At 47.0% G+C, this 26327-nt stretch overlaps 1 protein-coding gene across 1 annotated transcript in view; it reads left to right on the forward strand.

Moving 5' to 3' along the window:
* The window catches only part of LOC140425507 (uncharacterized), a 97776-nt gene that overhangs the window by 62447 nt on the left and 9002 nt on the right, over nucleotides 1–26327 (forward strand). The window contains exons 12-16 of the mRNA XM_072509848.1: nucleotides 960–1051; nucleotides 3603–3749; nucleotides 18213–18323; nucleotides 22365–23020; nucleotides 24871–25056. Coding sequence (XP_072365949.1) covers nucleotides 960–1051; nucleotides 3603–3749; nucleotides 18213–18323; nucleotides 22365–23020; nucleotides 24871–25056 — 1192 coding nt within the window. The remainder of the gene's footprint in view (nucleotides 1–959; nucleotides 1052–3602; nucleotides 3750–18212; nucleotides 18324–22364; nucleotides 23021–24870; nucleotides 25057–26327) is intronic.

Below are 26327 nucleotides of genomic sequence, written 5' to 3' on the forward strand. Positions count from 1 at the left end.
TGCTGCCTCACGTCGCTGATGACCCGGGATTGATCCCGGACCTGGGTTTGATCCCGGCCCGGGGTCACTGTCCGTGTGGAGTTTGCACATTCTCCCCATATTTGCTTGGGTCTCACCCCCACAACCCAAAGATGTGTAGAGTAGGTGGATTGGCCTTGCTGAAATTGTCCCTCAATTGGAAAAAAAAATAATTGGGTACTTTAAATTTAAAAGGAAAAGAAAACTGTACGTGTGTAAAGTGTAGAAACAAACAATAAGAAATAAGTAAATTTTACTATTAATGTTGAATCTGTGCACGATGTGGCAGCCTTTTCCTTTGCCAATGTGGGGTGCCGCAACAGGTGGATATGGGCGGCACGGTAGCACAGTGGTTAGCACTGTTGCTTCACAGCGCCTGGATCCCAGGTTCGATTCCCGGCTTGGGTCACTGTCTATGCAGAGTCTGCATGTTCTCCCCGTGTCTGCGTGGATTTTCTCCAGGTGCTCCGATTTCCTCCCACTTGTCCCGAAAGACGTGCTGTTAGGTAATTTGGACACTCTGAATTCTCCTTTTCCCGAACAGGTGCCGGAATGTGGCAAGTAGGGGCTTTTCACAGTAACTTCATTGCAGTGTAAATGTAAGCTTACAATAAAGATTATTATTATTAATGTCCCCAGCTGTAAACTTCCTTTGCCCTTTTAAAATATTCCATGTTCCTTCAAAACACCCTCAGGCCTGCATAGAAGTGATTTCGTGGAAGGTGGGCTCAGATCTCTGTAGCTTCTAGCTACAACATTCTGACTGAGGCAAGTTATTAAGCTAAAGTTGCTGTCAATAGAAAAGTGTTTGGAAAAATTCCACTGCCCAGTCCAATATGACAATGTTTCCACTCCAATTCTTATCACGCACATATATAATTGTTTGTGAGTACTTGCAGCAAATGTATTGTGTCTCTTTCTTTTTCCATTTCTTTCTTAAGGCTTCACAGTTCAAGATTTCCTGGGAGGATTTCTGCACGTTTTCTTGCAAATTCCGTATGCATCCCCACCTGTTGGACATCTCCGATTCAAAGTAAGTCTCTGAATTGACCACTACCACCATTGTTCTGTGACATTCTGAAATTCCCCTTCAGTCTGTCCTTCCTGTGGATATCAGCGGAATCTGAGTAAATTGGATTTCCAGCTCAATATAAGAGATTCCTGGCACCAAAAGGGAGCCAAGTGGGTGTCGGATGCTCCTCCACAGGGACACAGAGGAAATCATCTTCGTCAGTCCGCACACATTTGCTAGCACCTATCTTCAAACGATCTGCAGTTGTCTAGTAATGTGTTTCCCCCTCTGCTAGGTAGAGGCAATCAATCAAGAGTCCAACGTTTGAGGGCATAAATATAACCACAGAATTGGTACTTGACACTACGAGGCCATTCGGCCCATCAATTGTGCACCAGGTCTCCAATTGAGCATTACGACTTTGTGCCTTTCCCCAATACATTACCTCGACACATTTTTTCTATTCAAATAATCATCGAATGCCCTCTTGAATGCCTCGATTGAACCTGCCTGCCTTCAATACACTCCCAGGCACTGCACTCCACACCTGAATCATTCGCAGTGTGAAAAAGATTTCACATTTGCTGTTTTTGCAAATCACTTTAAAAACTGTGCGTTCTCCTTCTTGGTTTAGATGATCTGGCTGGATGGCATAGAGTGTCACTTGGTCCTGGCTCCTCTGCCAAAACTGATCAGTAGATCTCCTGGACTGCAAATATAACTCCTAGCTTCTCTTCTCCAGAGGGGGGGGCATGGTGGCGCAGTGGTTAGCACCGTTGCCTACGGCGCTGACGACCCGGGTTTGATCCCGGCCCCGGGTCACTGTCCGTGTGGATTTTGCGCATTCTCCCCATGTCTGCGTGGATTTCACCCCCACAACCCAAAGATATGCAGGGTAGGTGGCTTGGCCATGCTAAATTGCTCCTTAATTGGAAAAAAATAATTGGGTACTCTAAATGTATTTTAAAAAAGCTTCTCTTCTCCATTACAGATCATCTTCTTAAGCCCCTTTCCCCTGTCTACCCCACACGAGGAACATAGCAAGAGGAGAGGGCAATTGAGCCCCTTGAGCCTAACCCTTAATTGAGATCATAGAATCATAGAATTTACAGTGCAGAAGGAGGCCATTCGGCCCATCGAGTCTGCACCGGCTCTTGGAAAGAGCACCCTACCCAAGCCCACACCTTCCCCATAACCCAGTAACCACACCCAACACTAAGGACAATTTTGGACACTAAGGGCAATTTAGCATGGCCAATCTGCCTAACCTGCGCATCTTTGAACTGTGGGAGGAAACCGGAGCACCCAGAGGAAACCCACGCAGACACGGGGAGAACATGCAGACTCCGCACAGACAGTGACCCAAGCCGGGAATCGAACCTGGGACCCTGGAGCTGTGAAGCAATTGTGCTAACCACTATGCTACCGTGCTGCCCACGGTATCATGGCCGATTTGTGCCCTAACGCCATAAACATTCCTTTGACCCTTATCCTTTAATGTCTTTGGTTAACAAAAATCTATCTGTCTTGAATTATAAATTAACAGTTTCCTGTTTAAAGAAGACTATGTACTTCAATGTTTTTCCTAATTTAGTTCCTTTGAGGTTCATTGACTCGTCAACCAGTGGAAATTGCTTTTCTTGATCTACTCAATCTGTTCACTTTAATTTCTTGAAAACATCAAACTAATCACCCCAACCTTCCAAATTCTAGATTGTCTAATCTCTCCCCATAATTTAATCTTCTGAACTCCAGGCAAATCTCGCGGCACTCTCTCCCAGGCCAATACGTCCTTAAATATCCACAAAACAAAAACAAAACACTGTGGATGCTGGAAATATTCAGCAGGTCTGGCAGCCTCTATGGAGAGGGGAACAGAGTTAATGTCTTAAGTTGAACAGTTGCAATGAAAGGTAATTTACATTAAGGCCTCCTATAATGTCACCTAATTCCATCTCTGCCTCAAGACATTCTGCTCAAACCCTCATCCCTGCCTTTGTTACCCTAGACTTACTCAAATTGTCTCCTTGCAAACCTCCTATTTTACACCCTTCATTAAACTTGAGCTTATCCAAACCCATGCTACCTATATCTTAACTCACCATCAAGTTGCATGCATCCATTGCCTTAGTGCAAGCTAACCTACATTGGCTCCCAGTCTGACAATACCTCATTTTAAAAATTCTCATCCCTGTTTCCAAATCTCTCCATGGTCTCACTTTCCCTATTTGTGAATGGCAGCTCAATCCCTGCCCCCCACCCCCCGAGATCAATGTGCTCCTCCATCATTAGCCTCTTGTGCATCCCTGACGTCTATGTCCCCACCATTGGTTTCCTTGCCTTCAGCTGCCTAGGCCTTAAGCTCCGGGCATTTTTTCCCTAAACCTCTTTATTTATCTGGCCTCCTTAAAACTATCTCTTGGCTAAGCTTTTGGTTTCCAGACATAATATTCCAATGCCCTCCTACCAAGCCTCCCATCCTCCAGAAACCTTACCTCATCCTGTCCTACATCAGGTAGTGATGGTGAATGAAAGTTGTTCATGGGATTTCTCCCTTTCGTTTGTATGTCAGCCCCCTGAGGATGCCAAGCCATGGAGTGGAACACTGGATGCCACAGAGTTGGGACCTGCTTGCCCACAATCTCCCACCAAGTTACCTGACAAAATCAACCGAACGAATGAAGATTGCCTCTACCTCAATGTCTATGCACCAATCAGGGTAGGAAATGAGTTATTAATGCTACAAATCCTGTCGGCACTGCACTCTACAGAACAGTTTATTACAGGTACAGTGCCTCAAATTCAGCTATCCGAAAACTGGCGATATCCAAAAACTGGACATTTTTTAAACTGCCATACATGAATTTTATTACTATTACTATATTACTAGATGAGTAAAATACCTTGCTGGCTTGTTGAGCATTGGTACGGTTGTGTGTCAACTAATTATCAGTTTCACGCACCTTTCTTTTCCCCCACTCCAAGTGGCCCCTGACTCAACCCAACCTGGTCCAAAGCACCTGACCTGGAAACCGGCAAGATATGAAACCCAGCATGGATTCGGCCCTAAGATTGCCAGATTTGAGACACTCTACCTGTATACCTAATATAACATTACAGTATGAGTATTAGTGACATAAACCTGGGATCTTGCTGTTCTAATTGGGTCAAGACCTTACGATACCTTAACCCACTAAACCAGTTAGATGGACCAAGTACTTGATCACATAATCCAGGCTCACACATCTGGGCGGTACTGAGAGCAGGCTGCATTGTCAAAAGTGCCGCTTTCTGGATGAGATGGAAAGCCAAGACTTTGTTTCCCCTTTCAGTTAGATATAAAAGATCCCACGGCGTTATTCCAAAGGGAAGGGGGGTTCTCCTGATTTCCTGGCCAATAGATATCCCTCAAATAACACCAATGAAAGTATAGATCATCTGGTCATTATCACATTACTGTTCATGGGATCTTGCTGTGCGTAAACTGAAGACAGTGTTTTCTACATAACAACAACAAGTACACTGCAAAGGCACTTCAGTGACTGTGAAGAGCTTTTGGGGGCAGCACGGTAGCATTGGGGATAGCACAATTGCTTCACAGCTCCAGGGTCCCAGGTTCGATTCCGGCTTGGGTCTGTGTGGAGTCTGCACATCCTCCCTGTGTGTGCGTGGGTTTCCTCCGGGTGCTCCGGTTTCCTCCCACAGTCCAAAGATGTGCAGGTTAGGTGGATTGGCCATGATAAATTGCCCTTAGTGTCCAAAATTGCCCTTAGTGTTGGGTGGGGTTACTGGGCTATGGGGATAGGGTGGAGGTGTTGACCTTGGGTAGGGTGCTCGTTCCAAGAGCCAGTGCAGACTCGATGGGCCGAATGGCCTCCTTCTGCACTGTAAATTCGATGATAATCTATGTCCTGGGGTGGTGACCAGCACTGCATAAAGTTCAAGTCCTAATTCATTAATTGTATGGAGTAGAATCACATTATTATGCTTTGTCATATTTTTCATTATTTTTTCCTCTGGTTCTGGTCATCTTTTCGCAATCGGTAGAGCAACCCAGTACTCACAGAGGTTATAACCTAATAACATGTGACCATAAAAAAAGTTTTGCAGACAGGTTTTTGACTGCTATTTGAATGTTTGCGAGGCAGTATGAATGAGCTGTAAACTAAATTAGATTATGGGTAAGGATGAAGGAGAACTTGATCTTTCAAGTGGCTCTTGTTCTCCTTTGTCACACAACAAGACAACCCCCCCTTCCCCTCCCCCCCGCATCCCCCACCATCACCGATGGAATCCACAGCCTTTCTTCCAGCCTTCATGTGAAGAAACATTTTCTAATTCTGATACTCAATGGCTTCAGTCTGACTTTTAAAATTGTGCCTCCCCTGATCTTGTTTGCCTACCCGAGGAAATGGCTTCTTGCTATCCATCCTATCAAACCCTATTAACATTCTAAACGTCTCCGTCAGATCACATGGCTCTCAAATCCTGCGAGGATTGGGAGAGAGGTCCAAGGTCACTCCTCTCATGACTTACCATCCATTTTGCTTGACCTCCTCACCCGGGCAGGCATTCGGCTTCAGCTGGGAATTCTGTCCATGATGACAAGTGGCAAGATTAGATAACAGGCGATGAATGCCACATATACAAAATAAGTCAATTCACCACGCAGCCAGCCTTTGCAGGTGTTATTAATCCCACTCACCTTTCAACCAGCATTCAAACTAGTTCTCAGCCTGCAGCAGAGATACTGTTGTGAAGTCAAGTTTATTAAGCCATGGGATGAGGAGTGGCATTGTGTGTCAGACATGGCCCTTTCATTCACGAACCGAGTTTGAGCCTAGTATTATGGCCAGGGTTTAGAGAACCCCAAAGTGTATCATGGAGTTCACCTGACCCATAACTTTGAATAGATTGTGGTTATGGGGAACACAAGGGCCCACTTTACAGGTGTGATGCAACGGAGAACTAAAGTACTTTTAAATTGAAACAATATCTAAGTACCCCACCTCCTCGCATATGGACCCCAATGCCCTTTCCTGAAGCAGGAGGATGGGGTGGGGGGCGGAATTCTAGTTCATGGGAGCTTATCCACAAAGAGGTTCAAGTGACAATTAAAGTCCTCGCCCACAAACAATTAGCTGAAGCCCATTCCGCAAAGTCCATGAAGACTTCAGTAACAAACTCCAGGGAGTGATTTGGAGGGCCATACACATTCATTATCAAAACAGGTTCTCCATATGCAATGTCATAATATACACCAGTATATCATGGTGCAGACACACACTGATGGACACACAGTGGGACCAATCAACACACACAACACCACAGCCAATCACCAGTGAGCGCACACGCACTATAAAGACAGGGGCATCAGAGTTCCCGCTCATTTGAGTTGCAGCTAGCTAGGAGGACAGAGCTCACAGCCTGCAACACAGACATTCACCATGTGCTGAGTGCATCGACTGGTTAGGACAAGGCAAAGGTCTTTAGTTAAAGCTAATATTGTATTAACCCACAGTCTGAGTATGTTTAAACAGTTAATGATTCAATAAAATAGTGTTGCACTATTTCAAGTGTTGGTGACCTGCATGTGATCCAGAACACCCAACACATCATGATACCAGGAGTGGTGGGATATTAGCACTTCTTAGACCTATCTGCAAGTGATCTGCCTTCTGCCAGCATTCCGTCATCCTGCAACATGGACAACATCAGCCCGCCGCCGCCGCTCCGCATCGCCGGCAACCTCGGGGCCAACTGGAAGATTTTCAAACAGCGCTTCCAGCTCTTCCTCGAAGCCACGAACAGCCTCGGACACCAAAAAGATTGCTCTTCTCCTCTCCACAGCCGGGGACCATGCCATCCACATTTTCAACTCTCTCACCTTTGCAGATGACGAAGATAAGACGAAGTTCAAGACGGTCCTCCGCAAGTTTGACACTCACTGCAGTGTAGAGGTGAATGAAAGTTTTGAACGCTACGTGTTCCAGCAGCGTTTGCAGGGTAAGGATGAATCTTTCCAATCCTTTCTCACGCACCTCCGCATCCTTGCGCAATCTTGCAGCTACGGGCCCACCTCCCACTCCATGATACGCGACCAGATCGATTTCGGTCTTCAGTCGGACCCCCGACGTCAGCAGCTCCTCAAAGTAAAGCAACTCACACTAGCGACCGCCATCGAGACCTGTGCCTTACATGAAAACATCATGCGTCAGTATTCCCATATACAAGTGGCTGAAACGGCGCGGCAAGGTCCCCACGAGGCAGAATGGGTCCAAGTGATTGAGCACCTCCAGGGCCTCAGCCTGGATGAGGGCGGCCATTTTGCGCGCTTTTCGTGGACTCCCGCGCTTGTACGCACCAAACGAGGGGACGGCGACGTTGAGGAACGTAATGCGCAGGCGCGCACCACGCATGACCGCACCGCGCATGCGCGGTGGTGCAATGAACGTGCTGACGTCATGACGTGCGGCAACTGTGGCTCCGCCCACTTAAAGCGGCAATGCCCCGCAAAATCTCGACTGCCTACGATGTGGAAGACTTGGCCACTATGCTGCCTTTTGTCGAGCAGCTCAGCCTGCCAATTCATATCGCTTCAGCCAGACTCGCAGGAATGTCCGGGCAATTCAACCCAAGGTCACCGAGTCCGATCCGGACCTCCCACACAGCAGTGACACCGAGGACCCGAAGGCGCCTTTTCAAGTTGGTGTTGTAACGAAAAACAGGCTCTCCCCGAAGCAAAGACACCAGCTGCTGTCGGTATACAGCATCGATCCAGACGATGAGTGGTGTGCCACCCTGACGGTCAACCGGTCCCAAATACGATTCCGCCTGGACACTGGTGCCTCTGCCAATCTCATGGCATGGTCTGCTTTCCAAAGCCTTCGTATCAAACCAGCCATTCTTCCATCAGCCTGACAGCTATTGGACTACAATGGCAACATCATTCCTGCTACCGGCTCGTGCCAACTTGAAGTGACGCACATGTCACGGAATGCCATCCTTCCTTTCGAGGTCGTGGGCTCCTCGAAGGATTCCCTGCTTGGCGCACAGGCGTGCAAGCTTTTGAACCTCGTTCAAAGAATTCACTCTCTCTCTCCCGATGACACGTCTGCCTTCCAGGACGCTGACTTCAGGGCGCAACTCGACGCCATCATCCATCTTCGAAGACATGGGCACGCTCCCATATACTTACAAGATCGTACTCAAACAGAACGCCACGCCTGTGGTGCATGCACCTCGCAGAGTCCCAGCACCCATCAAGGACCGCTTCAAGCAGCAGCTGCAGGACCTCCAAGACCAAGGAGTGATCTCCAGAGTTACGGAACCAACCGACTGGGTCAGTTCCATTGTGTGCGTAAAAAAGCCTTCCAGCGAGCTGAGAATTTGCATTGATCCCAAGGATCTGAATCGCAATATCATGAGGGAGCATTATCCCATTCCCAAGCGCGAAGAGATCACATGCAAGATGAAAATGAAAATCGCTTATTGTCACAAGTAGGCTTCAAATGAAGTTACTGTGAAAAGCCCCCAGTCGCCACATTCTGGCGCCTGTTCGGGGAGGCTGATACAGGAATTGAACCGTGCTGCTGGCCTGCCTTGGTCTGCTTTCAAAGCCAGCGATTTAGCCCTGTGCTAACAGAGATGGCTCGCGCCAAGCTCTTCACCAAACTTGACGCCTCGAAAGGTTTCTGGCAAATCCAGCTCGACAAATCCAGCAGTGTACCTTTAACACCCCCTTTGGCAGATATTGTTACAACAGGATGCCGTTTGGGATCATATCGGCTTCAGAAGTGTTCCACAGGATCATGGAACAAATGATGGAAGGCATTGAAGGTGTTCGCGTCTATGTCGATGACATAATCATTTGCACCACCCCGCAGGAGCATATCAGTCGCCTCCAGCGCGTGTTCAAACGCATACGTGAGCAGGGCCTACGCCTCAACAGGACCAAATGCTCCTTTGGTCAGACGGAACTCAAGTTCCTAGGGGACCACATCTCCCAGTTGGGTGTGCGGCCGGAGGCGGGCAAGGTGGCTGCTACCACAGCTATGAACACACCAGAGGACAAGAAAGCGGTCCTCCGATTTCTGGGCACGGTCAACTTCCTAGGGAAGTTCATCCCTAACCTCGTCTCTCATGCCACGGCTCTCAGGAACCTGGTCAGGAAGACGACAGACTTCCAATGGCTTCCTGCCCACGAGCGCAAATGGAGAGAACTCACCACGTCTTAGCTTTTTTTGATCCACCGAAAGAGACAAAAATTTTGACTGATGCCAGCCAGTCTGGCAATCGGGCAGTGCTCCTGCAACGCGATGAGGCCTCATCATGGGCCCCCATTGCACATGCATCACGTGCCATGACCCCCATGGAACAGCGTTACGCGCAGATAGAAAAGGAGAGCCTGGATCTTTTGACCGGTGTCGTCAAGTTTCATGATTATGTGTACGGCCTTCCCCAATTCACCATCGAGACCGACCATCGCCCGCTGGTCAATATAATACAGAAAGACTTGAACGACATGACGCCTCGCCTCCAGCGTATTCTGCTCAAGCTCCGGTGATACGACTTCCAGATGGTATACACCCCGGGCAAAGACCTAATCATTGCCGACGCTCTCTCCAGGGCAGTCAACACTCCGGGTGACCCAGCGGGATTCGTCTGTCAGGTTGACGCTCATGTGGCCTTCGTGGCCTGCAATCTACCTGCCACGGATGAACGCCACGTCCAGATTTGCCGCGAGACAGCGGCTGACCCTTTGCTACAGCGTGTCATGCGCCACCTAACAGACGGGTGGCTCAAGGGCCAATGCCCGCAGTTCTACAACATCAGAGACGATCTGGCGGTAGTCGATGGTGTCCTCCTGAAGCTGGACCGCATTGTTATCCCGCACAGCATGCGCCAGCTCATCTTGGAACAGCTACACGAGGGCCATCTTGGCATGGAAAAGTGCCGCCGACGGGCCCGAGAGGCAGTGTACTGGCCCGGCATCAATGACGACATCGCCAACACAGTGCTCAACTGCCCCACTTGTCAGCACTTCCAGCCGGCCCAACCACGGTGAGACCCTACAGCCCCATGAGTTGGTCACATCCCCTTGGTCCAAGGTCGGCATCGACCTGTTCCACGCGCTGGGCAGAGACTATGTCTTGATTGTAGACTACTTTTCAAACTACCTGGAGGTGGTACGTTTACACGACATCACATCGTTTGCAGTGCCTCCAAGGACACCTTTGCTCGTCACGGCATCCCACTCACTGTGATGTCGGACAATGGCCGCTGCTTCGCAAGCCAAGAATGGTCCATCTTTACCAGGAGGTACAACTTTGTGTATGTGACATCCAGTCCCCTGTACCCCCAGTCCAACGGCAAAGCGGAGAAGGGCGTCCACATAGTCAAACGGCTCCTCTGCAAGGCTGCCGATGCTGGGTCCAATTTCTACCTCGCCCTGCTGGCCTATCGCTCGGCCCCACTGTCCACTGGCCTGTCACCAGCCCAGCTGCTCATGGGTCGCACCCTGAGGACAACGGTGCCGTCCATTCATGTCCCACACCTCGACCACGTTCCGGTCCTTCAACGAATGCAACTGTCTCGTGCACAGCACAAGGCGGCTCATGGCTCCCGTGCGGCTGATCTCCCTGCTCTGGCTCCAGATGACAACGTCCGCATCCATCTTCCGGATAGGGGCTGGTCTGCAACCGCTGTGGTTCTTCGGCAGGTGGCTCCCCGCTCATTCCTGGCTCGTCTACCAGACGGCTCCATTCTGCGCCGCAATCGATGTGCCCTTCGTCTCATTCCGCGCTCGCTACGTGATCCTCCACGGTCGCCTCGCCCTCCTGCTGACCTTGCCATGGACTATGCAGAGACTCCGGTCACTCTGCATCCTCCTCACTCTGACGCAGTCCAGCCCGCTCCCCAGCCGGCGGCTCCCGACCCACCCTTGAGACAGTCAACCAGAATTCGTCGCCCACCTCAGAGACTTAATTTGTGAACTTTGTGGACTTTCTGATTTGTTCTGTTCTTCCGTTTAATGGTTCAAGTGGTTAGTATATAGTGTTCATCTCGTTATTCTTGTGACACACTGTTTTTCTGCACCAGGCACCTTCCCATGTAAATAGCTTAGTTTTTATGTACATTGTCCTGTAAATATTTTGCACACACGTAGTCAGGAACATTCCCCATCCACTATTTATTGTCATGCAGGTACATTTTTTATAAAAGGGGGAATGTTATAATATACACCAGTATATCATGGTGCAGACACACACTGATTGACACACAGTGGGACCAATCAACACACACAACACCGCAGCCAATCACCAGTGAGAGCACACGCACTATAAAGACAGGGGGCATCAGAGCTCCCACTCATTCGAGTTGCAGCTAGCTAGGAGGACAGAGCACACAGCCTGCAACACAGACATTCACCATGTGCTGAGTGCATTGACTGGTTAGGACAAGGCAAAGGTCTTTAGTTAAAGCTAGTATCGTATTAACCCACAGTCTGAGTATGCTTAAACAGTTAATGATTCAATAAAATAGTGTTGCGCTATTTCAAGTGTTGGTGACCTGTGTGTGATCCAGAACACCCAACACCCCTTAACAATCACGTAACTGGGGACCACGTGATGCGGGCTTTTCCACGGTCTCTGGCCCCACTCGCTTTATAATCCATCATTTATCCCGGATGCTCAGCACAAGTTTGCCTAATCCATGATCTAATAATCGATGTTATTTCCCGAGAAGACTTCTGAATTATCATTGATAAGAATATGCCAAAGAAAATGAAGAAATCCGGCGATAACACGGCAAATCGGATTCAGCGGGGGCAGGGCCGCCATTTCAATATGGCGACTTGAAGCGCGGGAGGTCTCTGGATCTGGTGTTTGCTGAGATGTTCTCAGAGGCGCTGAAAATGATGACTGCCAACATTATCCGAGTTATTGATCAGAGGTTTGGCGTGTTGACGCAGGACTTGAGTGCTCATGAGACCCAAGTTGCAGAATGCCAATAAAAGGCTCCGTGAAATGGAGGAAAGAATCCTGAATGTCGAAAATGTGTGCTACCTCAGCTAAAGCTCATATTCAATCCTTGGGAAGCCAGCTATGTGGCATGGAAGAAATCCTGGAAGATTAGGAGGACCGAGGTCGGAGAACAAATATCCAAGTCATCGGTCTGTCTGAGGGAGTGGAGGGTAAGCTTCTGTCAAGTTCTTTGAGAACTAGCTGTCTCAGTTGTTTGGGCTGGATGTGAAGGGTGGGCGTTTCAAATTGGAAAGGGTGCACCATATCCTGTCTTTGAGGCCAAGGGTCAATCAGGATCCCAGTCCAATAATCATTCACTGCCACAATTTTAAAGATTATCAGAATGTCCTGCAGATGGCGAGGCATGGTGGGGCCTGCTCTGTGAGGGATCGAGCATTTCCTTTTTCCAGGACTTTTCGGCGGCGACGCAGCTGAAGCTTCGATGAAGTTTGAAGGCAACTTAAGGCAGTGGGAATGAATTATGTTGTGCATTATCCTACGACCCTAAAAGTGTTACCCAGCGACTCTGTTAAGTCTTCTGATAATCCGCCGACTGCCTTGGCCTTCGTTAAATCTATGAGGGGCAGGAAATTAGACTGATATTCTGCAACTTGGGACTCTCAAATCCTCATTCTCACAATCTCTCTTTAATCCGGACTCTCTCCCTATTATGATGTTGTTTTTATTGTAATTCATCCTGTTAAAGGGATGCATTAATATAAGAACACTGCAATGAATGTATTTTTCTGGTCCATGAGAGCGTTTTGGGGACTCCCATTATCCTTGTGTATGGTAGCTGTGTTGTGTGCTAGTTATCCTTCGTCTTTACATATTGTCCTGTACTAAACATGGCAGATTCCAGTTGCGCCATGCCGAAGGATGGGTGGTGAATACAGGTCTTCGTAGGTGTGCTTAAAATGTGGGATGAGCATTTGACTCCCATTCCCTTGGTGGTTCTTTTCTCCTTCTTTATGAGAGGTTGTATCCGGTTGGTAATGAGAGTGGCCATAGGGTTAGTCCTAAGGGTCCTCACTTTAGCTGAGGAATGTCCCTTTAGAGCTTTAGGGATTGTGATGTTTTTTCAGTATTCTTATCCAGGGGTCTTTATGATGTTGACTAAATCCTGCTTGACAGGTCTTATATCCATGTAAGGAATACATTGGAGTCATTTTGGTGCCTTTGGTAGAAGCGGAGTTGGGGGAGGGATGTCATGGCGTACACTCGAGTGTGGGGCAAAAAGCCTATCCTATTTTCCTGGTGGTTTATGCAATAGCTGTGACTAATTTTGAACTTTGCTCATGGAATGTAAGTGGAATTCATCATCCTATCAAAAGGAAAAAGATCCTCTTTCTTCTCAAGAAGAAGAAAGTGGCCATAGCCTTGTTACAGGAGACTCACTTGGATGACAGGGAGCACTTAAAATTGAGATGGGTGTGGGTGGAGTGTGTCTCTTTCACCTCTTTTTCAACGAGCAGTAGGGGTGTGGTAACCCTAATCAACAAGAATGTCCCATTGGAGGTTGAGAACTGTGCTAAGTATAATAGTGGTGGGTACGTGATAGTTAAGGGGTTGGTACACGGGGAAGCTGTCTCTATGTGTACACTAAATGTGTATAGCGCACTTAATTACTCCCAGGAGTTTGTCACTAAGGCTTTTCTGGACTTTGCTGAATTGGCCTCGGCTAATTTGTTTGTGGGAGGCAACTTCAATGGTCATCTGAATCCCTCGATGGCAAACTCTCGGTCACTAGGAATCACCCCCCCCCCCACACCACCACCACCACCACCACCACCACCCAACAGGCCAGAGCTCTGCAACGGCATGTGAAAAAGTTGGCAATTTGGATGTGTGGAAGCCGTTGCATCCTAGGAATAAATATTTAACTTTCTTCTCAGCCCGCCCCCCCCCCCCCCCATCAGTGTCACACTAGAATTGATTATTTATTTGTGCGCAGGACGATTCTACATTTGGTCTCCTCTTGTTCTATAGGTAGCATTTAATTTCTGACTGTGCTCCTGTCTTCCTGGAATTTCTGCTTGAGGGCTTGCCCCACCTCACCCCGCCCCGCCCCCCATCCCGGTCCAGATCATGACAGTTTAACACCTCCTTACTCAGAGATGCACGTTCATTGCGTATTTAAAGGAGTTTGAGTGTTTTTACTCAGTTCATTTAATTTCTGACATAATTCCCTCCACATTATGGGAGGCTTGTATGGCCTATGCTGGGGGACTGGTTATTTCTTACAAGGCCAATGAAAGATGTAGAATGCTGACGAGCCATTGTCGGTTGGAGGTCTGTTTGGCTGATGCCGAAGAGAGGTTTAGGAGGACCCCTGACAAGTAGTTATCGAAGGAGGTTAGCGCGGAGAGGGTGACTTTGGACTCGTTATTGATGTGGCAGGCTGGGAGAAGTTTTAAATTTGTAAGGCAGAAACTGAGTTAGCACTCGGCCTGTCTGACTAAGATGAAGGCAGATTCTAGGCCTACATACCTGCAATGTCTGGGGAGTGGGAGGCTACTGAAGACGTAAGAGATTAATGCCTCTCGAGATTTTTATGCTAAGTTACTGAGATCAGAACAATCTGATGATGTGATGGCAGGCATGGAACATTTTATCCTCTTCCCTTGGGCTCCCAGTAGCATCGGAGGTTCAGTGCTTGGCCCTTAATGCACCTATCTCTTGGGATGAGGTGGCGGTGGCTATTAGGGAGCTTCAGACAGGCAAGATCCCACGGCTGGATTGTTTTGGCTGTACGTTTTTTAGGAAATTTAAAGATCTACTGATGGAACCATTGGCGGGTCCGTATTGTCACTATTTTGAGGCAGGGTTGCTGCTGTCAGTGCTTCAGGAAACTAATAAATCCCTGATTTTGAAGGCGGGTAGAGATCCAGAGGTGCGTGCCTCTTACAAGCCAATCTCCCTTTTGAATGTGGACGTAAAATTGTTGTCTAAGGTACTGGCAAAACAGTTGGTGGGTATCCTTTCAACACTTGTTCCAGAGGATCAGACAGATATCAAGGGTGGGTTTTCCAGTAATAATGTTAGGGGATTGTTGAATGGGATTCAGGTCTTTCAGAAGACCGCCCTGGATGGGTTGGTGATATCCTTGGATGTGGAAAAATCCTTTGATCGGGTTGAATGGAATTATTTGGTGGACACATTGTGGCGATTTGGGCTGGGTGAAACTTTGTCAGCTGGATTCAGGTGTTGTATCACAGGCCTGGAGCGATGGTGCGGATGAATGGCTATAGGTTTGAGAATTTTGGCCTCCAGAGGGGGACCAGACAGGGATAAGCTTTATCCCCCTTCTTATTTGCGCTGGCCATAGAGCCTTTGGCCGAGGCTTTTGAGCGGAACCCTTAATATCAGGGCTGGAGTGTGGGGATAAACAGCACAGGATTATGCTTTATGCGAACAATGTGCTGCTATTTGTGTCAAAGTCAGACATTGGGCATGATTCTCTGGAAAAGTTTCCCGTCGGCTCTGCTGGCGTGTTCCGCACTGCTATTCAATGACACTTAGGGCGGGATTCTCCGTGGTGCGGCACCCCCCCACAGGCAGTGGGATCCTCCGTCCCGCCAGCCGGCCAATGGGGTTTCCCATTGTGGGCACACTCACGCCCTCGGGAAATCCGGCTGACAGAGAATCCATACCCTTAGTCATTTTTATGTGCCCAAGGGGAGTTTCTCACCAGTTTAACCCACATAGAGGTCGCGATCCTCCGGCCAGGAAAAGCGGCTCGCCGCAGTGCAGTGTGGACGGTGAAAGCCGGGAGACCCCGCTCCCAGGATAATCCCGGGATCTACCTGGCTCACAATGCCTCGCGTAATTCAACACAATCTCATGAGACGTTGAAAGGTGAATCCTGCCCACAGGGATCACTTTTTGGCAAAGCTGTATATTAGAGCGAGGATATAAACCTTACTCTAATTTGCAGACTCCCAAACTACCAAAGGCTTTGGGATTCACTTCGGGGGCCTTGGGCAAGCAACGTTTGGTACAGGTCCCCACAAATGGGGACCAAATGGCACTTGTGTGGGTCTCCAAGGGGATTGGAGGCCCCAGCTGCATGTCCTTTGTGCAGGGTGGTGCCCTGGCACTGCTTGTGTACCTGGTGTCATAATATACACCAGTATATCATGGTGCAGACACACACTGATGGACACACAGTGGGACCAATCAATACACACAACACCGCAGCCAATCACCAGTTAGATCACACGCACGATAAAGACAGGGGGCATCAGAGTTCCCGCTCATTCGAGCTGCAGCTAGCAAGGACAGAGCTCACAGCCTGCAGCAAGACATTCACCATGTGCTGAGTGCATCGACTGGCTAGGACAAGGCAAAGGTTTTTAGTTAAAGCTAGTGTCGTGTTAACCCACAGTCAGAGTATGTTAAACAGTTAATGATTCAATAAAATAGTGTTGCACTATTTCAAGTGTTGGTGACCTGCATGTGTTCCACGGATCCAGAGCACCCAACACAACACCTGGGTATCTTCGCAGTCCCATCCTGGCACCCTGGCAGTGGCACCTAGGTGACAGACTGGCATTGCCAAGATGCCCAGGTGACACTGCCAGCTGGCAGGGGCACTGCCAAGGTGCCAAGTTGGACCTGCCAAAGTGCCAAGCTGGCATTTTTTGCACGCGCGCGATCAGGCCCGGGGTGCCCGGTGTGGGTGTTGGGGAGGCTGGGAGACACGTTCAGAGATGCTTCTTTGCCGTCCTTTGAGCAGCTATGACAATAATTTGACATCCCAAGGCATTTCCTTTTTCAGTAGTTATAGTTTACAGGTTTTATCCTTAAGACAACCTCAAGTCTTACTCCTCTATTTCCCTGGTGCAGGAAATCCTGAATTGAATGGAGCCTAAACAGTTCATTAGTAAGTTAATCTTGTTAAAAATGGTGTCCTGAACTCGCGCTACACCATGGAGTTCCGGCGAGCGGAGCTCCCCATTGTAAAAATAGGGCTAAGTCCAGCCTCGGCCGCGCATTCCCCGTTCAGATCCCTTATTAAACGTGAGTCGCATTGCATAGCCATGTGTTTCTCAGCACTGCCAATGTTGGGAAACACACTGCTAAATGTGCTCACTGGGGGACTTTGTTTCCTTTGGAGAAGACCACACCCAGAATATCTTTTAGCCTGGGGAACTGAACTCTGAGATTGGGCCGCCATTTTGAAAGGGTGCCCCAATCTCTAAGTATGCAACACTGGCACCCAGGCAGTGCTCCTGCCAGCCTGGCAGAGCCATCTGGGCACCGTGGGAGTACCAGGGTGACAGTGCCAAGTTCAGATGGACAGTGATAAGGTGCCCATGTTCCAAGGGGAGGGCCAGAGAGTCACCCTACACTTACCCTGACCCCGGGAGACCAACCCCGCCAGGTGCCATTCTGCCTGGTCCACATTTGTGTGGACCAGTGCTGAACGACGCCCGGCTATGGCCTCCCTGAGGAGGCCGGAGAATCGAGGGAAGCCGGTGTATCCTGGGTAGGTAGCCCTCAGGTAGGTTAACGACCTACTTCCACGAGCGCTGTTTTATCCCGCCCCTTTTGGGCAGAGTTCCGACTCTGACGCCTCGCAAGACTTGGGTGTCATAGAATCTTACGAACTGATGTGGCACAGAGGCCACCTATTGGCCCATCAGACCTCAGCTGGCTAGCAAATTAATTCCGTGCTCCCTGCTCTTTCCCCATAACCCTGCAATATTCTTATATTTTCAGATATTTATCCAATTCCTTTATGAAAGTTATTATTCAGTCTGCTTTCGTATTCTTTCAAGGCCAGATTACAACAACTCATGGTGTAAAAATAATCCTCCTCATCGTCCCCCCTGACTCTCGTGCCAATTACCTAAAATATGTGCCCTTTGCTTGTCGGCTTGTCTGGGAAACGGCAATTGATCACTTTCCATTGCTGGCCTGAAGAACAAAAGAAACAGATATACATAGAATCGGAAACATGGATTAAATTCTATAACCTAGAGTGTTGGATTTTCTTTTTCAAGACATTGCTTTCAGAGATATTCCTGGATGAAATGTGAATCATTTGTTACTAATGGCTGTTGGAAATTGGTAGTGTAATTGATTCAGAAATTACCTAAGTGTTCATTTACAACTCAGTTCTGAAAGTATTGATTTATTTCTGTTGACAGGCAGGCAACAGTTCTCGATCGCTGCCCGTTATGGTTTACTTTCACCATGGTTCCCTCCAGTCAGGGGCGGCTGGGGCGTATGACATGAAAAATCTTGCAGCATATGGACAGGTAAAAAAGGAATGCAGATAATGTTCACCTCTTCCTGAAGGCATGGGAGAGGGGCAAGAGCTGAAAATTCCTAAATCAACAGGTTCAAAGACACAGCCATTTCCTTGGCCAGTCCAGTGTGGAAATATTCAGCCGCCCACTTTAGTATTGTGGTTGCTCTTTTCTGTCATTTAACATTGCACATAAATCACGCTCAGTTATAGATGTTTCTTACCTTCATTGGAAGAACTTCCGGGCTGATTAACAGTCTGATAGGGTGGTGTAATTATTATACCTGTATCTTCACACTTTTCCCTTGGAGAATAGTGCGAATTAGTATAAGTACATGTGGTCTGATCAACAAACCATAATGCGAATGCTCCATCCATGACCGTAACCATCTTTATATCAGTGATAGAGAGGGTAGTCCAATCATTAGGCGGTATGGGGGGGATGTTAGTCGTGATGGGCATGTTTATGGCCAGCTACAATACTGTACATTTGGTGGGGACAACGGGCACATCCACTATTGAACACATCACTCCGGATGCCAACATGGAATTCAGAACAGGAACTCTAGTTTCCACTTGGCTGGGACTGCCTAGAACATAGGAACAGGAGTCGGCCATTCAGGCCATCGAGTCTGCTGTTCCATTCAATTAGATTATGGCTGATCATTTACCTCAATGCCACTTTCCCATGCTACCTTCATATCCCTTCATAACATTAGTCTCCAGAAATCTATCAATTTCCATCTTGAATATGCTCAATAATTGATCTTCCACAGCCCACTGGGGTACAGAATTCCAAAGACTCACCACTCTCAGAATGAAGAAATTCCTCCTCATCTCTGTGATAAAAGTCTTGCGCCTTATTCTGAGGTTATGTTCCCTGGTTCTAGACTCACCAGCCAGGGGTAACATCTTGGGTTGGATTCTCCGTCGGCGGGATCCTCCATTTCGCCGGCAGCGCACTCAAGCCCGCGGATTTCCCAACAGCTTGGGGGTGGCCAGAATAGGAAACCCCATTAGCTGGCTGGTGGGACGGAGAACCAGAAAACGAGAATCCCGCCCCTTATCTACATCTGCCCTGTCACACCCTGTAAGAATGTTGTAAGTTTCAATTAGGTCACCTCTCATTCTTCGAAATTTTAGAGAATACAGGCCCAGTTCCTTCAATCTCTTCTCATAAAACAAATCCCCCAAACCCCAGGGATTAGTCTGGTGAACCTTTATTGCACACCATCTATGGCAAGTATATCCTTCCTTAGGTAAGGAGACCAAGGCTCTACATATTTGCAGCAAGACGTTTTTACTTTACTCAAATTCCCTTGCTATGAAGGCCAACCAACTATTTGCCTTCTTTATTGATTGTTGCACCTGCGTGGTAGCTTTTAGAGCCTCATGAACAGGACACCCTGGCCTGTTTGGAAACCAACACTTCTCAACTTCTTACCATCTTAAAAAAATATATACTTTTATTCTTCCCTTTTTCACATTTTCATCTAAATTTAAGCTCGCCAACAAACAATTAACAGTAACAAATACAATGTCAAACCCCTGGTCAACATTCCCTTCCTCCCACCAACCCCCAACATTTTAAATACAAACATCAAAGAAAAGGAATCAGGGATCCACCATCCACCCATATATAGTGACCAACAACATACTCAGTTCAACCCCCCCCCCTAATTTTCAATGTCATCAAATTCTTGAAAGTGCATAATGAACAAAGCCCATGAATTGTAGAACCCTTCCATCCTTCCCCTCAACTCGAACTTCCTCTTCTCGAGTGTTAAAAACTCCAGCAGATCCTCCCGCCACCCCAGTGAACAGGGTGGAAAAACTAACCTCCACCTCAACAGGTTCCGCCTTCGGGCTATCAGCGAGGCGAAGGCTAAAACATCTGCCTCCGCACCCGCTTCCAACCCCGGCCGATCCGATACCCTGAATATGGCCTCCAGAGGACCCGGCTCAAGCTTCACATGTACCATCTTCGAAATTACCCCAAACACCTCCCTCCAATACCCCTCCAGCTTTCAACAAGACCAAAACATATGAACGTGGTTTGCAGGGCCCCCCTCTGCAACGTACACAAACATCCTCTACCCCCTCAAAGTGTCGGCTCATCCTCGCCTTTTTGAGGTGCGCCCTATACGCTACCTTCAGCTGTACCAGCCACAATCTCGCCCACAAAGTTGAGGCATTCACCCTCTGGAGCACCTCACACCACAACCCTTCCTCCATGCCCTCTCCCAGCTCTTCCTCCCATTTTAAACTTCTTGCCATTTAAGAAATATTCTCTCTCTCTGTTACTCTTCCAAAGTGGATAACTTCCCACTTATTCGCATTATATCCCATTTCCCATGCTTTTGCCCATTCACTGACAGCCTCCTCGAATCCTCCTAATTTATATTCCCACCTAGTTTTATGTCATCAGAAAATTTGGAAATATTATAATTGTTTCCCATATCCAAATCATTTATATAGGTTGTGAACGGCTGTAGCCCTAACACTGATTCTTGCAGTACCCTATTAGTAACAGCCTGCCATCCCGAGAATGACTCATTTATTCCTACTCTCTGTTATCTGTAATTCTCAGACCGTACTAGTATAATACCCCCAATCCCATGCACTCTACTTTTATTTACTAACCTCCTATGTGGGACCTTATCAAAAGATTTCTGAAAATCCAATACAGCACATCCACTGGTTCTCCTTTATCAATGCTACAAGTAACAACCTCATAAAACTCCAACAGGTTTGTCAAATATGATTTTCTTTCCATGTTGACTCTGCTCAATTTCACCATATTTTCCAAGTTTCCTGTTATCACATCCTTCATGATAGATTCAAACATGTTCCCCAGCACTGACATCAAACTAACGAGTCCTTGGATCTCCATTTCCCATCTCCCTTCCTTCTTAAACAGTGGGTTTACAATTGCTACTTTCCAATCTGCGGGAACCTTTCCAGAATCAATAGAAATTTGAAAGATAACCCCCAGTGCATCTCCTTCAGCACTCTGGGATATAGCTCAACTGGTCCAGGGGATTTAACAATCTTCAACTCTTCAAATACTACCTCTTTACTAATATTAATTCATCTCAGTGCTACAATTTCACAAGTGCTTGGATGCCTAGTATTTCTGGGAGATTTTTTGTACCTTCTTCCATGAAGACAAACACAAAGTAATTTAGTTCCTCCGCCATTTCCCCGTTCTCCATTATAAATTCTCCCATTTCCACCTGTAACAGGCCCACATTTCTCCTAAATAATCTTTTCCTTTTCACATACCTAAAGAAGCGTTCACAGCCTGCCTTTATGTTTCTCGCTGGCTTACATTCATATTCTCTTATTTCTTCCTTTATCAGTTGCTTCGTCCTCCTTTGCTGGGTTCTAAATTGCTCCCAATCCTCAGGCTTTCCACTTTTCCTGACATCCTTATCAGCCACTTCCGTCTGGAGTGGCATTGGAATACTGCACTTTCGGACTGAGGGAGGAAAGTTACCACCGAGCTAAAGACTCACTTCATTCAGTCTAGGCAGCTACCCGTTTGAGAAATCAGTGAGTAAAACAAAGGAAAACATTTTCAAAGCTTTCTGTGGTGGAGTGAGAGAGAGCAGAGTTGAGATTCGGTCAACAAATAAGACAAAACATATTCAATGTTAACAGCAAATTAAATTAAAAGTAATTCATATGGCATAATTCTTAATAAAGACATCACGAGAGGTTAGTGTTGCAATTCATAGTAAGGTATTAAAATACTTCAATTTAGTCACTAAAATAAAAGCAAAATATTGCAGATTTGAAATAAAACCTAAAGGTTTATCTCTGAAGAAGAGTCACATTGGACTTGAAATATTGACTTTGTTTCTCTCTCCACAGATGGTGCCAGACCTGCTGGGCTTTTCCAGCATTTATTGCAATTTATTCACCTTCCTTCTGTTTAATAAAGCACCTTGAGACCTTTATGGGTGTTAGTGAATGTCCGTTGTTCAAGGGTTTGACCAGAATGGGGCCAATTAGCTAATGCTGTGATATAATTAATTGGACTTTGCAGGTTGTGGTGATCGAATTCAACTACCGTCTTGGGCCTCTTGGCTTCCTTAGCACTCTGGATATGAACGCTCCTGGCAACCTTGGTTTCTTGGACATGACCAAAGGCCTTCAGTGGATAAAACACAACATCCAAAACTTTGGAGGAGATCCCAGCTCCGTCACATTGTTTGGCCATGGGGCTGGAGGGCTCGCAGTGGGTTATCTTCAGTTGTCGCCCCTAACCAGAGGCCTCTTCCACAGAGCCATCTCCAGCAGTGGCAATGCTTTGGTACCCGGTTTCATCGCAAAGCCTGGCGGCTATTACTCAGACCCTCTTCTTGCCAGCCAAGAACTGGCAAAAGCGCTGGATTGTCCAACCGACAGGAATGCAAAGTTGGTGGAATGTCTCCAAACCAAACCAGTGGAATCTCTTCTCGATGCCCCAGTTCCCACGCCAAAATATGGTCCAACTTTCCCTCCCGTTATCGATGGCGTTTTCTTACAGGAGCTGCCTCAGGAATCACTTCTCAAGGGAAACTATATGAAAGTTCCTTATATTATAGGACTTACAAACGATGAGGCAGGGGTTCAGCTTGCTGATCTTTTGGGTAATGGTGATGGAATTGCAATAGAGACTTATCATAAATTGGTGCTGGATTATGCCGACAGTCGTTTCCAGTAAGTATAAATCTTGTCGTTTTTGTAATGTATTTTTCCACTCTAATTTTCTTTCCACTCATATTCCTGCTATGGTAGAGATCAACGAGAGCTTCTGTTACTGCATCCACATTTCATGCAGGAGCCAAAGATAATGTGTCCAGCAGGACATTAGAATGGGGCTGGCGAGAGAGAGATATAGAAAAAGTAGGAAAGGGAATCACAGTCAAGTTCAATTCTGCCTGAACACAATGTCCCCATGCATGAACCTATCATCAGGAGGCATTGGGAAAGAATGGAAATCAGTGTAAGAAAATCTGTCTGATTGTGTTTTTCTCCCTAACCTAGGACATTAAAACCAATGTTAATGCCCTGATTGCAAACTCAGCAATGGCTGGGGATCTTGTCCACCACCTTCGTGGTTTATAGTACTCAGGCCCACACCATGGAATTGGACCATGGAATTGGTGAGCACTGTTGCTTCACAGCGGCAGGGACCCCGCTTTGATTCCCGGCTTGGGTCACTGTCTCTGCAGAGTCTGCACGTTCTCCCTGTGTCTGCGTGGGTTTCCTCCCACGAGTCCTGAAAGACGTGCTTGTTAGGTGAATCTGACATTCTGAATTCTCCCTCTATGTACCCGAACAGGCGCTGGAGTGTGGCGGCTAGGGCATTTTCACTGTAACTTCATTGCAGTGTTAATGTAAGCCTACTTGTGACACTAATAAAGATTATTACTATTGAGGACTATCAATACAAATTGTTTGCAAGCCACCGATTCTTGATTTCGGGGAATCTCTGCTGCTTATAACCGGAGATCAGCAGAACCAAGTTTCTAATGTTGATAGACGTTTCACTCATTTCATGGATTAAATGTTTTATTTGTTTTAATTAAGTCCCTTAATTTCCTTCTCTTAGATCATAACTTCCATTGTTTATGCTGGATTTTTTTTATTTATAGTGATTAATATCTTTGTACGTCCTCCATTGTTACCATGAAGATTCTGTAACACCCCTCCAGGCTTCTTTTGGGAGATAACATTTTGGGATATAGGTTGAGTAATTTGAGACATGACATGGTAAGTGCGGCATGCTAGGGAGGAACAGATGACTTTAGACCAATGGGTCCCAAAGCTCTGAACCACTGGGGATTTTCTGCAAATCAGGCGTCTAGATCTGTTGTAGCTTAATTGACAGAGATTAGTTGCTATGATCAGTAAACAAACCCATTATTGGTGATCACAAGGATGTAGAAGGCAAACTAGATGGACCATTAGCAATTGTTGTTGATCACACGACTACCAGGATGGTAGAAGGCAAACTAGATGGATCATTAGCAATTTCTGTATAAAGAATTGCCTAGATTCCTGGAAGGTGTGACAGAACATCCATGGAGCGGCACGGTGGTTAGCACTGCTGCCTCACAGCTCCAGGGTCCTGGGCTCAATTCCGACCTCGGGTGACTGTGTGGAGTTTGCATTTTCTCCCCGTGCCTGCGTGGGTTTCCTCCCACAGTCCAAAAATGTGCAGGTTAGGTGGATTGGCTCTGCTAAATTGACCCCGTGTTCAAAATGTTAGGTGGGGTTATGGGGTGGAGGCATGGGCTTAAGTAGGGTGCTCTTTCCAAGGGCCTGTGCAGACTAGATGGGCCGAATGCCACCTTCTGCACTGTAAATTCTATGAGCTCCTACCAACAGTGATCTTCAGGCCTACGGTAGAACCCTTTCACAGATCCAAAGGTGGATCTCAAATAGTTTCATTCTGCTTCTAGTTTTGACTATTCGAAATGCAGTGCAGTTTCCACGCAAAATAAAAGTTTGTCTGGTCGCCAAGCAAGTAAAATACAAAATAATTTGAATGTCATTTCCTGCAGATACAATCCATCCCAGATTGCAGATATTGTCAGCTATTCTTACAGAGACTTCACTTGCCCAAATGACCCAGCTGCCCTCAGAGATGGTTTCAAGAACCTAGTTCAGGACCACGCGTGGTTGACACCAAGTTACCAATTAGCAGACCAACACTCAAGCAGGGCAGAAACCTTTCTGTATATTTACAGGTAAAGTACCTCTAAAGTCATAGAATCGACTTGATCAATTCCATATGAGTGTACCGAGAATTATTTGAAGGAGGTACATACTATTTTTTTTGTCAGACATGGGTTCATTTCTAATCGCTCTGCTTCTGGGGGGGGGGGGGGGGGGGGGAGAAGAAACAATGTTTTCTTCTGCTTGTTTCCCACTCAAACCCAAGCATTCAAGCTTCACTCAAGGACTTCAGCATATAATCCAAGATCAACTGTACTGTCGGAGGTGCCGTCTTTGAAATATACGTTGAATCAAGGCCCCATCAGCATCTACAGATTCATGTAAACGGTTGCACTATTTGAGAAAGGCTGGGGAATTTTCCTAATGTCTCAGGCAACACTGAAACCTCAACCAGCCTAGTCATGAGAAATAGGAGTAGGCCATTCGGCCTTCTCTGCCATTCAGTAAGATCACAACTGATCTGCTTGTCGTCTTAACTTCCTTTTCTTGCCTGTCCCTAAATCCCTTGAGTCCCTCGTCAATCAAAGGTCTTGAATATATTAAATGATCCATCCTCCACTGCTGTTTGGGGAAGAGATTTCCAAAGACTAACGACCCTCGGAGAAGAAATTCCTCCTAATCTTTACCTTAAATGGGAGACCCCCTTATTTTTAAGCTCCCTAGTTTTAGATTCCCCCATAAGAGGAAGCATCCTCTCTGTACCTACCCTGTCAAGGCTCTCAGGATCTTATCTGTTTCAATAAGATTACTTCTCATTCATGAATATCTGCTCAACCTTTCCACATAAGGCATCCCCTTCATCCCAGCAATCAGCCTAATAAACCTTCGCTGAACTGCTTCTACTGCAAGTATCTCTTCCTTAATGAGACCAAAACTGTACAAAGTACTCCAGGTGTGGTCTCACCATGCCCAATACATCTGTAGCAAGACTTCCCTACTTTTATACTCCAGCCTCCTTACAAGGCCAACATTCAATTTGCTTTCCTAATTACTTGCTTGCTAACTGCATGCTAACTTAACATTTTTGTGATTCATATATCCCAGTACTGTACAGCAGTATTCTGCATTTTCTCTCAATTAAATAAGATTTTGTTTTACTATTTTTCCGACCAAAATGGACCTCACATTTTCCCACATTATACTCCATCTGCCAAATTTCTGTCCACTCACTTTACCTTGAAACACCTGGATCCCCGTGCCTGCCTTTCTTAGTCACACCTTCCTGTCTCTGACCATGGACCAAATCTGAAGTACCTAGCCTAATGGGTGTGACTGCCTTCAG

This window comes from Scyliorhinus torazame, chromosome 6 (assembly GCF_047496885.1).
Source record: "Scyliorhinus torazame isolate Kashiwa2021f chromosome 6, sScyTor2.1, whole genome shotgun sequence".
Lineage (NCBI taxonomy): Eukaryota > Metazoa > Chordata > Chondrichthyes > Carcharhiniformes > Scyliorhinidae > Scyliorhinus > Scyliorhinus torazame.